This window comes from Capricornis sumatraensis, chromosome 19 (genome assembly GCF_032405125.1).
Source record: "Capricornis sumatraensis isolate serow.1 chromosome 19, serow.2, whole genome shotgun sequence".
Lineage (NCBI taxonomy): Eukaryota > Metazoa > Chordata > Mammalia > Artiodactyla > Bovidae > Capricornis > Capricornis sumatraensis.
The window spans coordinates 63086777-63102714 of record NC_091087.1 but is presented as its reverse complement, the minus strand read 5'-3'; the positions used below and the strand labels follow the sequence as shown (position 1 = coordinate 63102714).

The 15938-nt window shown below is 52.3% G+C and overlaps 1 protein-coding gene across 1 annotated transcript in view; it reads left to right on the top strand.

Annotated features, from left to right (window-relative positions):
* Positions 1–11013, top strand: part of CCDC88C (coiled-coil domain containing 88C) — a 143478-nt gene extending 132465 nt beyond the window's left edge. Inside the window, exons 27-30 of the mRNA XM_068991108.1 lie at positions 1870–1938; positions 4079–4147; positions 5107–5396; positions 9169–11013. Of these exons, the coding sequence (XP_068847209.1) occupies positions 1870–1938; positions 4079–4147; positions 5107–5396; positions 9169–10185 (1445 nt within the window). The 3' untranslated portion in view covers positions 10186–11013. The remainder of the gene's footprint in view (positions 1–1869; positions 1939–4078; positions 4148–5106; positions 5397–9168) is intronic.
* Positions 11014–15938: the final 4925 nt, after the last annotated feature.

Genomic DNA, 15938 nt, shown 5'->3' with positions numbered 1-15938 from the left:
CTGCTACTAACAAAATCACCAAGTGATGTTTATTTCCTTTGTAATTCTTCTAGTGCTTAATTCACTGGAATTTTTCTTTTATGGATTATGTTAGTGCGTTCATATACACTAAGGTTTATTTGTTTCTGTCTTCAGTTGTAGAGTTTTTCCTTTTTTAAATTCTGTTTTTTAGTACATAAAATATTTACATAATTTAAACCTAAATTACATAAAAAGGCATGCTTAGATTTCTAAGCCTCACGTCTCTCCCTTTCTCCTCCATTACATTCCAAAATCACCTTATAGATAACCTTTTTTTTAGTTGCTTATTTATACTTTGTGTTTCTTTTTGCAAAAAATAAATAAAAATATTGCATCTTGGAATTTTTTTTCACTTAGATATATATCATGGAGATCCTTCTCATTCTTTGTATAAGCACACAATAATTAAAATGTTGATATGACGATATTCAGCCAACCAGTCCCCAGAGTTGATTCCTAGAATTAGGATTGCTGAGTCAAAAGGCAAATACAAGTATACTTCTCCTAAATACGATTCCATATTTTTTAAAGGTTCTTCAGAAAATTCTGATAATTAGCCAGGTTTAATGAGCCTACATGTCACTAGCCATATTTTTACTATTGTAATCAAGGCAGCAAGTTTTAATTAAGCTGCTACTTTGAGTTGGGCATTAGGTTGTTTAGTCGCTAAGTCATGTCCGACTCTTTTTGTGACCCCATGGACTGTGGCCCGCCAGGCTCCTCAGTGCATGGGATTTCCCAGGCGAGTTTACTGGTGTGGGTTGCCAATTTCCTTCTCCAGGGGATCTTCCCAACTCAGGGATCAAACCTGTGTCTCCTGCATTGGCAGGCGCTGTCTTTACTACTGAGCCACCAGGGAAGCCCATTGGACATTAAGGGAGAACACAAAAAGTAGGATTCTCCTGCCTTCAGTGAATTAAAGATAGGAGTCCTGCTGTCATTTCCCGGGAGACAGAACCTGAAGAGGAAGCCATTAGATCAAATCTAACTTCAATTTATTGGAGCATAGTTGATTTACAGTGTTGTGTTTGTCAGTTTCTGCGGTGCGTCAGAATGAATCAGTTATACATACATTCATTCTTTTTTAGATTCTTTTCCCAAATCGACCATTACACAGTATTAAGAGTTCCCTGTGCGATACAGTAGGTCCTTATTAGTTATCTATAGTTATTTATAGTAGTGTGAAGGTCATACCTAACTTTGAGTGTCTCTCACTACCAGAATTTTTATAATTAGAGTCAGGAGTGGGTTGGAAACCTTTTGCCACTTTGGAGGGACCCAGGGTCTACTGTCGGAAAGAAACTCACAAGTCCAAGGCACAGGGCATTTGAGTCCCTCTCGGAGAGGGCCGTGGATGGCTGGCCTGTGCTTCCAGGTCTATTTCTGGAGCTGCCAGGGCAGGGTATCTCCGGGGAGTTGGCCTCTCCCGTCAGGTGCTGGAATCTTTCCTTTGCCCTCCCCCTATGACCCAAAGGCAGTGTGGCCCCCAGACCAGAACTGCCGGCACGGCCTGGCCTTGGAGGTTGGGAAGTGGTCCCCAGGGCCCTAAATATTCAGCTCCTTTTGCTGTGTTATCCTTAGGCCAGATCACTGCTTTAGCCTTGAAGCCCCAGTCACTGCACAGGCGGAAGGGGGATTTAAAGTTAAATAGGAATCAGGAGTATGAGGCTTATACCAGCAGGAGGCACAGAAGAGGCCAGGTCCACGCCCCCCTCCCTCACCCCAAGAGCCAAGGGCTGCCACGACCCAGGTGCCAGGCAAGGGTCAGAGGTGGCCGTCTGGCAGAGGGACTGAGTTTCCCCATGGATGTTCCCAAACCCCTGACTCATTGTCCTGTTTTCACCACAGGTTATAATTCCGACGACAGTCTCTGCGAGCCGTCCTTGGAGCTCGAGTTCCTTCACCCCAGGCAGTACGGTGAGTGGTCAGTGCGACACGCCCTTCCACCTGGATTCTCAGTCTGGTTCTCATCAATAGTGCTTCTCCCTCAAGCTAAGTCCTGCACAGAAGTCCAATACACAGAACAGATGAAAATGGAGTTGTTGTATGAAGTGGGGATGGGTCCGCAGTTCGTCCAAGCTCCTTCCTTCCCCTCCCCAGGGGCCTGAGCATCTGACTTCTGCTTATATACCTCCAATGACGAGGAACTCACTACTTAGGAAGCATCCCACATCTGGAGACTTTAATTTCCCTTGCCTTAAAGCACCCCTCATGTTTGCCAGGATGTTCCAGTGACCCACACAGGGAGCATTGACTTCAGGAGGATCTCTTGCCACCCTCACTTGCAGAATGGCTCCAAGTTACATTTAGCCTTAGAAACTGTTGAAAGTACTTGCCATTTGAATTAGGCATATTGTAAATTTCTGTGGAAGGGAAACCAAAATTATACTAACTTTCTCAAAAAAGTAAAAGTGGATTTTTTTTTTAATTTTGCAAAACAGAAGTCATAGGAAGGTTGGAAGATAATTCTTAAAAAAACCCTCAAAATTTACATTTATTTCAGTTTACTTCTGATCAACAGTGTGTGGGAACTAGCTAGCATCTCTTAAAAATTTTATGATACAGATACAGATGTTCCCAGTTTATAGGCTCTGTGGTGACACAGGTTGACACAAGGAGCCCTTAGGTCTTTGCACCGAGTGGTGGGCAACACAATAGCAAGGATCTCCTGCAACGTTGGATAAACTGGAGTAGCCTGATTTATGCTTGTCAGCTGACCAGAAGGGTTTTCTTCCTAAGTATTTGATTCTTTGAGCTTCTCTTATCAGGAAAAAGAAGGGAAAGGGATTTTTGATGCAACACTTAGATGAAAGTGCTTTTGGGTCCCATTGATTTGTATCACAATTTTCTTTAATGAAACTTAATTTGCTTTCTACAGAGGGATGTGCATTTTTAAATTTCAAAAATTCCCTTCTCAACAAGAGGACTTATTTTGCTTTTATACCATGCACGAAAAAAACGTGTATTTTTTGGCTCGTCCCCAAATGCCGTTTGCTAGTAAGTGTTTTCCAGATGCATGCTATTTGCAGCAAACACATCAGCACTTGGGAACTAGGTGCCCTAAAGACCCAGAAGAACAGCAAACTTGCAGGCGGTGGGGGGAGGTGGCTTGTAAGCAGCGTGTCTTCCGTTTTCAGTGCGCTCAACACTAGCTGTGTGCTGGGAGGATGTAGAGATGACAGAAACACGGCCTTTCCCCCGGGGGTTCGCCGTCCAGCAGGACAAACAATGATACAGGGCAGACTGATAGGAGCGATGGTGCCCGGTACAACCAGCGGAGGAGACCCAGAGGGGTGGCCTACAGGACTTGAAGGCACAGCCTGCCCTTGGCAGGGCAGGGGGCACCGTCCCTGGTCCTGGCACTCAGTCTCTGATCCAAGAGCCACCACAGACACGCTCAGTGCAGACGGCAGCCCCAAGGCCTGGTTCCCTCCAGCACTCGTCACCATAAAGGTCACTCTGGGGCAGATGTGAATTTGAGACAGATGGGCTGAAGGACAGCAGACAGCTGGGAAAAGCAAGTGCTCCCTGTTCTGCTGAGGATCCCAGCTCCTCCTCCCGGGATCAGGGAACTGAGGTTGCACGCATGTACGCACGTGAACACACACCACCATTTCCTGGCTCCCGCCCTCACCGAGCTGCACTGTCATCTAGGCAGGAGATTTCACACGTGTTCCAGGAGGATCTGTGCAGGAATAGGGGTGAGGACCTGCACCCAACCCTTGGCTCACCTGGAGCAGCCCTTTTTCATCTGCTTTTTCAGTTCTGCATGAGAGTTTCTTCATTAACAAAATTGTTTGAAGCCACAGCCCTAGACCTAACTTTAAAAAACAAAAATCTTCATACTGTTTTTTCTGGACGCCCATACCTGGCACTCGAGGAAGTTAGCCACCCTCACGGGAGAACACGGGATGTCCTGAAACCCATCCTTCTGGGGCATGCTCAGCTCCACTTCTGCAGAGTGACTTTGTTCCAAAATTTTTCTCAGATTAGATGGTTCAGTCCAGGCTAGACCTTGTCACGGGCCTTTAGGTTGAATGTTGGCATTTCCTTTCAGCATCCCGGCCGGGGAGCTTGGAGAGCAGTAGAAACACGTCCAGTGACAGCTCACCTCTTAACCTGAAAGGTGAGCCGGCCCTCCTTCTGGGCACTTTGCAGTGTCTGTGGGTCTTTGTGTTTATATTATATTTGTAATTTTTAAAATACAGTTCCCCAAGATCTTCCATGCATTCGATATTAATTGCATTCCAAGGCCACATCATGTGGTTTCAAGTGCAGGCTGAGAGCGTAAATGGATTTTAGCTCAAATCCCTTCACCCCCACTGACAGTCTGGGCACCTAGGCGAGTCAGCCACCCTCTGAATCTGAGTTACTTCATCTTTAGAAGGGGGATCGTGGCACTAGTTCCATTCCACTGTGGTCAGAGAACAGAGTGGCTTTGAGTCTCGGGTTTTTTAAAGTTGATTTTATAGTGCAAAATATAGTCTGTCTTAATGAATGTTTCCTGTACATCTGAAAAGAATGTGTTTGCTGTCCCGGGACCATAAACTCTTACACAGATTTTTTTCACTTCTTGGTATCCATGTGACCATCTGACATACCGCAAGTGCTCAGTAAAGCTTTTAAATCTATGAATGGATGAGAGCTAATGAGTGTGATGAAAGTCGCTCAGTCGTGTCCATCTCTTTGCGACCCCATGGACTATGAAGTCCATGGAATTCTCCTGGCCAGAATGCTGGAGTGGGTAGCTGTTCCCTTCTCCAAGGGATCTTCCCAACCCAGGGATCGAACCCAGGTCTCCCGCATGGCAGGTGGATTCTTTACCAGCTGAGCCACCAGGGACCTTAGCACTACTAACAGTATGAACTTTAGCAGAAACTTTCCACATTTATCTGAAACTATTTTGTTCCAAATTCTGAGCATCCCACAGTATGGGATGCTTAGCACATATTGTTAGTAGTGCTAAGCCTGGGAGAAGTGTGCCCTGGGTTCCCGGGCAGGGTCCTCGTCTAGGTGAGCGGTAGGCAGCACGGAGCCCACTGGAGGCAGAGGCGGTCTGATGTGTGCTCTGTGTCGTGACTCCAGGTTCCTCTGACCAGCTCCACGGCAGGTCCGAGAGCTTCAGCAGCGAAGACCTGATCCCCAGCAGGGACACGGCCACTCTGCCACGGGATGCCAGCGCCCCGGGGCGCCCCGCCCTCGGCCGCCATGAGTACCCCCCACCACGGAATGGGCCTCTCCCCCAGGAGGGTGTCCAGAAGAGGACCACGGCCCAGCCCCATGGTGGGGTGCGACCCTGCTCCACATCCCCAAGCAGCGAGATGGTCACCCTGGAGGAGTTCCTGGAGGAGAGCAACCGGGACTCCCCGTCCCCCGTGAGTGGCCCTGGGGCTCAAAGGGACACAGCGAGTCCATCATCCCTCGCACACTCCCTGGATTGGGATAGCAGGCAGAAACTGGCAGCAGAGATACAGGGATGGAGCAGGAGGCACCTTAGATGCGGGGCTCCTTAGATGGGGAGGAAGCCCACGAGCCAGCCCCAGACCTCAGAGGCTGTTTGCTCCATCTGTGGAGGGTGTGGGCAGAGGCTGGTGCCGGCATGGAGGGCGGGGATGGTGTGTACCCACCACTGCGAGCTTCTTGAGAGATGTGCCCAGCACCCACTCTGGGCTTGGCATCTCACCAGGTTTTGAGGCAGAGCTCTGCGTGCCCACTTCCCCTGAGCCCTCACCAGCAGAGATCAGTTTCTTCTATAAAGAGCCAGAGAGTAAATATTTGAGGCTTCCCTGGCAGGACGGTCTCTGTTGCAGCCTCTCGACACTGCCATTTTAGAAGGGAAGCAGCTCTGGACCATCTGTCTATGAGTCGGCATGGCTGTGTTCCAAGAAAACGTGACTTATGGACATAGACATTTGAATTTCATGCAGTTGTCTCGTGTCCCAAGTGATTGTTCTTTAAGAAAAAGTTTTTTCCAATCATTTTTAAAGTATAAAAACTATTCTTAGCTCACAGGCCATACAAAAAGGAGCCGCACGCTGGACCTGGCCCACAGCTCTGGTTTGCTAACCTCTGTTCTGCAGATCTAACCCCAGACACCCCCGTTATTAGGATTTCCTCCCATGTCACCTTTCCAGTGTCTCCGTTTAGCTTTTCTGAAGCTGCACATCTGTTTTTTCACATGTGTATATGTGCGTAATCAGTTGTGTCTGACTCTGTGCGACCCTATGGACTGTAGCCCGCCAGGCTCCTCTGTCCATGGGATTTTCCCAGCAAGAATACTGGAGTGGGTTGCCATTTTTTTTTTAATATATGCTGTCTAAATTCAGTCCCATGAGCGATTGGGTTACTGAACGGATGGCTTATATACTGTCTTGTTGTTTAGTCACTAAGTCACGTCTAAGTCTTTGCAACCCATGGACTGCAGCACCCCAGGCTTCCCTGTCCTTTACTATCTCCCGGAGTTTGCTCAAACTCACGTCCATTGAGTCAGTGATGCCATCCAACCATTTCATCCTCTTTCGCCCCCTTCTCCTCTTGCCCTCAATGTTTCCCAGCATCAGGGTCTTTTCCATAATTGAGATCTTTTAAGGTTTAGTGCTTCAGTGATGGCATCTCATTTCCCTTAAATAAATACAGTTGAACTTTCTGTAGCCACATGGTAAACTCTGTGACCCACATTAATGCGTCACATTGACACAGAGAACACAAAATATTTGTCTTGGAGATATTTATTGAGCAGCTACTGTGTCTTAGGCAATATGTATGTTGCCTGCTCTCAGAAAACAAAGCAAATGGGTCAGTTTTTATAGCATACTTGCTAGATGCTTGGTCTTGTGGTTGGTGCCAAAGAATTATAAAACATGGCCCCTCCCCTAATTTCATGTATTTGTCTATCGAACACTTACTGTGGGCTAGAATCTAGGGAAACCAAGCTGAGAAGGACCAAAACCTTGCCCTGCAGAAGTTTATGGTCTGATGCAGTGGCTCTTAAACTCTGGTGTTCATCAGACTCGCCTGGCAGGACACAGGCTGGACCCCAGGGATTCTGAGATTTTTGCATCTCTGCTGAGTTCCCAGATGGTGCTGTCACTGTCACTGGGGGTCCAGGCATCACAGGCTGAGGACCACGGACCTGATGGAGCAAACGAGAAAAGTCCAGAAATCAAGGGTGCCTGCAATTGGATGGCTCTTCTCCTCAATCCATTTCTGATCGTGTGCCTGTCCCAATGGGTTTCCTATCCCTGGGCAGATCTCAGGGGTCAGGTCCCCTTGCTCACAAGGGGCATGGCCCCTCCGCACTCAGCTTAGACCTAACAGACACTGTCGCTCAGGCCACTATCAGCACATGTCCCTTTTCAGCCTAAATGAGCCCAAAGCTGTCTCACTGCAACAGTCTCTGTTGGAAGCTGATGCTTAGCCTCTGAGAGCCACCTCCTCCCCCTCCATGGGCCCAGGTGCTCGCCCCACGAGCCCCACCTGACACTTCCATCCTCCCCCGATCAGGCCTAGAGAAGCCACCCACGCCTCCACTCCCCGAGTACTGGTGATGCTGGGAGAGCAGAGTCACACAATGGGCTCCCTGGGTGACCTCCTGAAAGTGGGGATGAAGAGGCTAATTAGAAGCGTGCAGAAAGGGGCCAGGAGGTACAGCAGACAGCTCCAGAGTCAAACAGCCGTGGGTTCTAATCCTCAGTCTGCCCTTCTTCAGATGCCTAATCTTTGTGACCTCAGTTTTCTTACATATTTGTTGTTGTTTAGTCGCAAAGTCGTGTCCAACTCTTTGCCTCTCCATAGCCTGTAGCCTGCCAGGCTCCTCTGTCCATGGGGTTTCCCAGGCAAGAATGCTGGAGTGGATTGCGATTTCCTACTCCAGGGCATCCTCCCGACCCAAGGATCAAACCTACATCTCCCACATTGGCAGGCGGATTCTTCACCACTCACTGAACCACCTGGGAAGTCCTTTCTTACATATTAAGTGATGTTTTAATACAACCTTAAACAACTCTTGCACAAGGTTGCTTTCAAATTCAAGTTTTTTGGATTACACCCCTGGTTCCTATCACGGTGCCTGACATGTGGGAAGTACTTGATAAATGGTTCTTGTCCATATTGATGACCCAGGTTCTTACTGCACACACACACCCAAGAGTAAGGCTTCAAGCTAACATGAAACAGCAGAGTTGCCTCTGTCAAGTTGAGCATCCAAATGTTTTCAGGGGCCAGGAGTTGCTGGCAGGTGGTTCCTGAACTGCTGACCCATCCTGCAGGCTGACTCCTCCTGACAGGTCCCAGCTGGCTGGGGTCTGATTCTAGCAGCTCTCAGACCTGACCTTTCCCCTGCTCCATCCCCAGCTTCGGGAGAAACCTCTAGCTGGGCTCCTCGAGGCTGGGAGGTGCTGGCAGAAGGCTGAAATTGACCTGAACAGGCCCACTGAGCTTGTTGGCTCCGGGGGCTCCACCTGCCCCCAGGATGGTGACAGAGACTGGTTCCTGGCCAGGGAAAGCCCAGCCAGGTGGTGGCTGCACAGGGGAAAGTCTGGAGGGCTGGGCTGCCTCTGCCTTCTCCTGGGCCTTTCTGGTTCCCTCTGCCCCTTGTGCCTGCCTCTCCCCTTCCTAAAATCAGGAGAAAGATCTGAGAGGCAGTGAGGATGCTGTGTGTGGTTGGTTCTGGCTTCTGCGGAGCTGGCCTTGTCTTCCTCTCTGTGGCCCACTGGAAGGCGCTTGCAGCGTGTCTGAGCCTGGTGGGCTGACAAAGAGGGTCCAGTCCTGCCCGTCAGCTTTCTGCCACCTGGTGGAAAAGGGGACCCAGGTCGAAACGGTTGTCCTGATCCTTTCATAAAACAGATGAGCTTTGTGGGAAGTCATTTCCTCTCTGAACCGGCTTTCTTGCTTGTGAAGTTAGGGGGCGACTGAGTGGTGCCTGGGTCGGCTCCCTAATGATCCTCATTTCGCGTTGACCCCCACCCCCGCACCTGACCAGGACAGTGTGTGCAGTAGGGACATTAGGCCCTCAACAGGCCAAGCAAGAAACTTCAGTCCCGGCCGTGTGGGCAGCCCAGGGGACATCCTGGGTGGGAGGAGGGACCTCCAAGTCACACACACTCACCGCCCGCCCCTGGACTCATTCAGTTCTTCTCTTGCCTGTAGGATGCTCCCAGTTCCCGGGATGACCTGCTGAGTGATTACTTCAGAAAGGCCAGTGATCTCCCATCCATTGGAGGCCAGCCAGGCCCACCGCCCAGGAAAGAAGGGGCCAAGATGCCCACCAGCTTTGTGGCCCCCACCATTAAGATGCCTGTCTGCACCTCCGAGGGAAAGCCGCTGAAGCCTGGGCAGTATGTAAAGCCGAACTTCAGAGCCGCTGAGGCCGAGGCCATGCCCAGTGTCCCCCAGAGGCAGGCCCAGCCACCCCAGAGCCTGTCCCTGGGCAGAGCCCGGCAGGCCACGATGCCCCCTGCTTCCCACACGCCTGCCAGCCGGAGTGCATCCCTAAACCGGGCCTTCAGCCTGGCCTCCGCTGACCTCCTCCGGGCCAGCGGGCCAGAGGCCTGCAAACAGGAGCTGGGGGGTCCTGAAGCCTCGGGGGGCAGAGACCCAGGCAGCCACAACCTGCAGATCTCCACCACCCCTGGCTGCCATGGCCTGGCCCGCGAGCGGACCCCGCTTGCGGGAAAGGCTGGCGGCTCCTGTCAGGGCCCCAGCCCCCGAAGCCGGCCGCTGGACCTGAGGCGCTTCTCACTGGCTCCCCCGAAGGAGGAGAGGCTGGCCCCCCTGCAGCAGTCCGCAACATCCCCAGCCATTGCCACTGGAGGCGGCGGCAGCGGCGGCGGCGATGGCAGCAGCAGTTCGCAGCTCCAGCACTTCTCACCCGCTGCAGCCCCGGCCGCCAGGACTAAGCCCCAAGGCCCCCTGCACCCGGGGGAGTTGGCCACCATCCCCCCCGTCCGAGGGGGGCTCGGCCCCTCAGAAGGGGACGGGGTCCCAGGGCAGGGCCACAGTGAGGGCCTCCCTGCAAAGGTCCCAGGCAGGTCTCTGGACCTGGCGCCCCAGGGCAGTCGGACCCAAGAGGACTTCGGGCGTGGGAGTAGCTCCAAGAGCACGCCAGCGTCCCCCGAGCCGGGTGGCGACCAGCAGACGGTGTGGTACGAGTATGGCTGCGTGTGACCTGGCTCCTGGCCCGCAGCTCCTGGATGGCACCTGCTGATCACCACGGCCTTTTCCCTGTCTGCCTGCGGCGCCAGGAATGGGTTTGAGAAGGAAGAGAGGGTTCCCGTGAGTGTCTTCTGTTCTGTTGCTAAAAATGCTGTGCCAAGCCCTGAGAGGGTTGTGCCCCGCTGGTATGCAACCTGTCTTCTGTATCTGTAGCCTCCAGCAACCGGTATCTTTTGAACAAATCCACTTTGCCATGGGGACACTCAGAACACAGTGACAAGGCAGCCCCTGAAGCAGACACTATTTGAGCGTGCCCCTGTAGAACACTTTTGTTTGCAACTTGCTGACCTCCACTGAAGCACGTGTGTATGTGGGCGTGTGTACACACATGTACACACATTCCCAGGGCTGAGCCCTGGTGGGTCTGGAAACTCTATTCCCCAAAGCTGTTTGATCCCAGGAGAAGCCCCCACTGGCCAAACTACAAAAATCTGGAGGCCGTGGGTGGACCCCAGAGGCAGGCTTACTGTCATGCCATTGTTGGGGTCCTGAGCGCTTTCCTTCACCCCAGAGCCAACGCGGCTCTCCAGGCAGGTGGGGGTGGCTTCGGGCATTTGCCTTCCCTGCTGGAGCCAGCTCCTGGGCTCTGCAGGGTGGGGTCCTGGGCCATTACAGCCAGCTGCCTTCCCTGGCTCACTTTTCCACAAACACTGGATCTGCTGGTCCTGGCGGGAGGGGCAGGGAGAAACTCCCACCCCAGTCCCCCACCCAGCAAGTGTATATAGTGTAAAGAGGGGAGGCGTGTGCAGCAGTGAGGTGCACCTCGATTTATACCGTGGCTGCAGCGCCCCGACCTCCCCATCTCAGGTGAGATGTTGATTTATTATTTCTGAGTAAACTTCTCATGGTAGAAACCAAATTTCCTTTAATATATTACCTATGTATGTACACACTCCTGTGAAATGTATGTACTTTGAGGGGAATCTATTTATGTTCCGTTGGGAGTCATTCTTTCCTATCGGGAATCTCACCTGCTGCTTCGTCTCTTTGGTCAGATTCCTGGCACGTTTTGTTTCCTGTTGTTTAGTAAAGGTGCTTTTCCTGGGATGTACTAAACGTGGTGATTTTTTTTTTTCCCCTTTAGATTCGATATACTGAGAAAAAAATGGGAAGTTAAGATCGCTTTTCAGAGTGCTTCGGGTTGTGTATTAAAAAGCCATTCATTCTGGAACACAGGACAGGATTGTAATAAAAGGACATGGACCAGTACTGAGTCCTGGTTTCCCTCACCATTCATCATGGCATCATCGGCCAGGCGCTGGGAGCTCAGGGTTCCTGCCTTAGCACTGGCCACTGGAATCCACAGCTCCTTTGGACACTAGGTCAGAGAATGTAGAGAGCAAGGTTTTTCTCTTTACGGCAGCCTTTTTTTTTTCCAGACTTGAATTTTATTTTTACTTCGAGTAAATTGAATCCTATTTCGATATGGGATTTGTGTCTGGCAGGAGCTCAGCTTACAAGGGTCCTTTGGATGTTCCCAAAGCTACCTAACGAGAAAGTATCAGACCTTCAATTTAGACCTTTGGAGGCCTCAGATCAGGTGCTTAAATCAGATGGATGGGTGTGAGGGGGTGGGGGCAGGGGAGAGGGTTGGCGGAAGTCAGAAGGAAGGAAGGCGTTTAAATATCCATACATCAAAATCTTTCTTCCAGGAGATTTCCGTCCAGCTGCTGCCTCAGTGTCTCCTTTCCTTTTTCACCAGACTTCTTTAAGAGGATCTCCTCTCAGGACTTCCCCAGCGGTCCAGTAGTTAAGACTCCTAGCGTCCAATGCAGGGGCCGCAGGTTCGATCCCTGTTCAGGGAACTAAGAACCCACATGCCTCTTGGTGTAGCCAAAAAATAAAATTAGGCAAAGGGTCTCCTCTTATCTCTCTGCCCATTCTTCCCCCAGCCTCTGTGATCTGTGCATCTGACCACTCAGCAGAGCTCCCTCTAGCATATGAAAAGCGGCCACCTTGCAGGCTTCATGCCATGTGGCCTGTGCAGGTTTTGACACCTGGCCAATCACCCCTTGGAATCCTCGCTCTCTGTCTCCCAATTCTCCCCACTGTGGTATGGCTCTTCAGCGCTGACTTGCCAGCCCATCATTCATTCACTTATTCCTTCCACAGAGGTTCATCAGAAGCTTCCTGTGTGCCAAGTCCTAGGCTCTGCCTTCCAGACCTCTTCCCCCTTGAACCTCTTCAGAGCTGGCCCCCTGCCCCACTCCAAGCGCTGACTGCCCCTCAGAGCCCCCGCCTGGACACCAGGCTTCCTCAACTTCTCTCCCCAGCTCCTCCAGCAATACCAAGCTGTCACACGCGCACAGCCCTCTGTGATGTGGGCCTGACCCCTCGTCTCTTCGCATCCCATGTTTCATGGCTCACATCCTGGACCCGAGAGTGCATGTGCACTCTGGTGTCCTCGTCTTAGCCAGATATCCTCACCCTAGATCACACACACACACACCCCTGACCCTGGGTGTTGGGGGGAGCCTGCCAACTAGTCTGCCAGCCTCAGACAGCTCAGCCCTCATGGCACCTCAGGACATCCACCCCAGGTGACCTCCACACCTGCCACACCCAGCCCTTTGTGGTTTGGTTGGCCCTTGGGCTCACCTCAAGGCATACCCAGCCCTCTTCTCACTCCCTCCTTTGGCCCCAGACAAGTTCATACACATCCACGACTTTCATTCCAATCTGTTCGCAGAGGCTCCAAACTTATCTCCAGCCCCAACCTCTTGCTGGAAACCTCCAGATCTGTTCTCAGCTGGGAAGTCCCAAGACACTGACAACTCAAAGTGCTCAACACACAATTCCCTGTCCTCCCCCCATCTCGTTCCTCCAGACAGCCTTTGATGACCCCCTCTCCTCCCCACACTCCATCCATCATTCCATCAGTTGGCTCCACACCTCACTCATACACAGCCAGCCCCAGGGGATGGTTCTCTGGATGGTACCCTGGGCCCTGAGGGGGGCACCCCAGATCACGCTTCTTCTGCGCTCCTAGGCCCCACCCTCTCTGCACTAGCCTGGGAGACGTGACCCAGTGTCTGGGAAATATCCAAGTGGCCACTGGATTTTCATGCCCACTGCTGCCTGGAGGGAGACAGGATCGTCTGTGGCCCTCCCAGGTGGCGCTAGTGATAAATGCAGGAGACACGAGGGGATGGCAACCCACTCCAGTACTCTTTCCTGGAGAATCCCATGGACAGAGGAGCTACAGTCCACAGGGTCACAAAGAATCGGGCATGACGTGCACGTGGGACAAGGGGCTACCCTGTGGAATACACTTAAAGTGAGAAAATGAGAAAGCCTAGGGCAAAACTTGGGAAGCACCAGCCAACATTAAACATCCAGCCAAAACATTTATCAACCAACCAGGGTGAGGGAATGTACATGCACACACACATATTTACAGATATAAAGGACTATGACATAATTTACAAATAAACTATCTATAAAATACATACGTTTATTACAAAATCCATAGAGTCAATGGATTCTCTTAGAATGCTCTCACTGATTTTTGCCAAGCCTATGTATTTATAGCCAGCCTATGCCTGCAAGAGATGAATGAGTGTAGTTCCAATGTGAATGTCAGTTGATGTTTTATGTTAGCAAGTAAGATGAAAGTGAAACAAGCTTAAAGATGGATATCAGAACTTCACTCACTGATGACATGAGCAATTGCTCACTCAGGTAGTAGTTGCTGAATGCTGGCCAAATTTCCTCAATTTTTTTGTGCGGCTCACATTGTGATGGCTTACAGACATAGCACATTGGAAAAAAAATAGAAATATAGTCTACATACTATATTCATCCAAGATACACCTCTAAATTTAATCTGCACTCTTCACATTTTCCCTATCACTTTCTCAATCAAGTCTAGAGAGTCTAGACACTGCAGAAGACATAAATCAAGCCCTGATTGCTAACACTCGCCAATTTGTGTGGCGGAAATACTCTGGCCATGGCCAATTTCAAGCTGCAGCCATGGTGTTACTAACCAGAGAGGAGGAAGGAGACGTGCAGTGTACCCCGGAATATATTGCTTCTATGCGATGGAAACAGGTGCAAATAACCTGAAAAGCGCAGGTAACAAAGAGTAAACTGATTAAGAAGAGGCACATTTTGAGTGTTTACTACTATGGTTTTTAACATAAATTACTTGCAGATTTACATAAACTCATTTTGAATGATGGCCGTGTTTAACAACTGGCTTGGAAAATTCTGGGAAATTGACTAACTCGCTCTCACAAGTCAGTACAGGTTGGCTGCACCGCGCCACTGGGCGCACAGCCTTTAAGGGATGGGCTGAAAAACGGAAGAGACAGAACAACTGAGAAGGGGCCAAGAAGGAGGGACATCCAAGAGCAGAGCAGCTGGTGCGCAGAGCTGAGCGCCCTGGCAGACGCAGGTGTGCGCAGTGTCCCTCCGCAGAAGGGCACACAGAGGCCACTCGGGTCAAGTCTGGAGGCTGCCACCAGCTTCTCGTTTCTTCCATTCTCTCTTCTTGCCCTTCTCGCCCTTCTCCATGGAGCTAGGGCAGGAGGAGTGGGCCTGGGGAGGCTGACAGCATGGGGGACCTCACCATCTGTAAAGTGGGACAGAGTGGGCAACAGGAAGTCGGGCAGGCACCCGGGGGTGGGGAGTGGGGGAAAGGGAGGGGCCTGGCAGGGGCCAGGGAAGAGGTGGGGGTCGGGGCAGGGCTCAGAAATGCCCTCCCCTTCCCAAGCTCGGGCTTTGGGGCCCAGCCCACCGAGGTCAAGTTCACCAAGTCACACGACACACGCATGCTGAGCTCTGACAGGAGCAAACGGGCCACCTGCTCCCCACTGCTCCTCCCCGCAAGAGCCCCGAAATGAGCAGGTGGAGAAGAAGCCCCGGGGCCCCTCCGCGTTCCCCACGGGAGAGCAATGGCCCTGAGGAGCCCTCCTGGAAGCCGCACCCTGGCCCGGCCGCCGCGAGCCTCCGCCCCCTCCTCCGCCTCCAGGTGGCGGCGCGGCGCGCGGGCGAGCGGGAGCCGGAGCCCGAGCGCAGGGCCTTCCGCACCACGCCCCCGCCGGACCCGGGTCCCGCCGCCGCCGCAGCCGCGCGGCAGTCCTTTCCTCCCGCCCGCCCGCGTCGGGCCCAGCCGGGCGGGACAGACCCGCGGCCTGGCCTCCGGCGCCCGGACCCGAGAGAGGTGAGTGCGCCCGGATGGCTCGGGTGGGGCTGGGACAGCGGCTGCCGGCCGGCCGAGGGGACCACCGACCTTCACCAAGGCCGGTCCCCCACCCCCCACTCCCCGCCGCCCACCTGGAAAGAAAAATGCAAAATCCAGTCTCCGACAAAGGCCTGGGGGCTGAGGAGGGGGCCCGCCGGAGGCGTAGAGAGAGAAGAAAGGCCAGGAGGGAGGTCCTAATCATTCCAGGGTCCAAATTGATAGTGCTTTCGGGGTCCAGGGTCCTACCGCCCAGAGGGCGTGCCGCGAGGGTGGCGTTTGGGGTGCTGCGGGCCAGAGGGGGTTGCCCTGCCCGGGGACCCTAGAGGCTGATCTCGAAGTCTTAACACTGTCCAACTGCCCAGCTCCCTTGGGGCATGGCCAGACCCTGGGTAACTGCAGCTGAGAGGGAGCGGCCGGAAAGGGGGTCGGTTTGAGCCCTGGGAGAGGAGTCCAAGGACCCAGTCCCAGGCTGGGCGCTTTCCTAAGAGGGAGGTGAGTAGGGGCCAACTTCTATCTA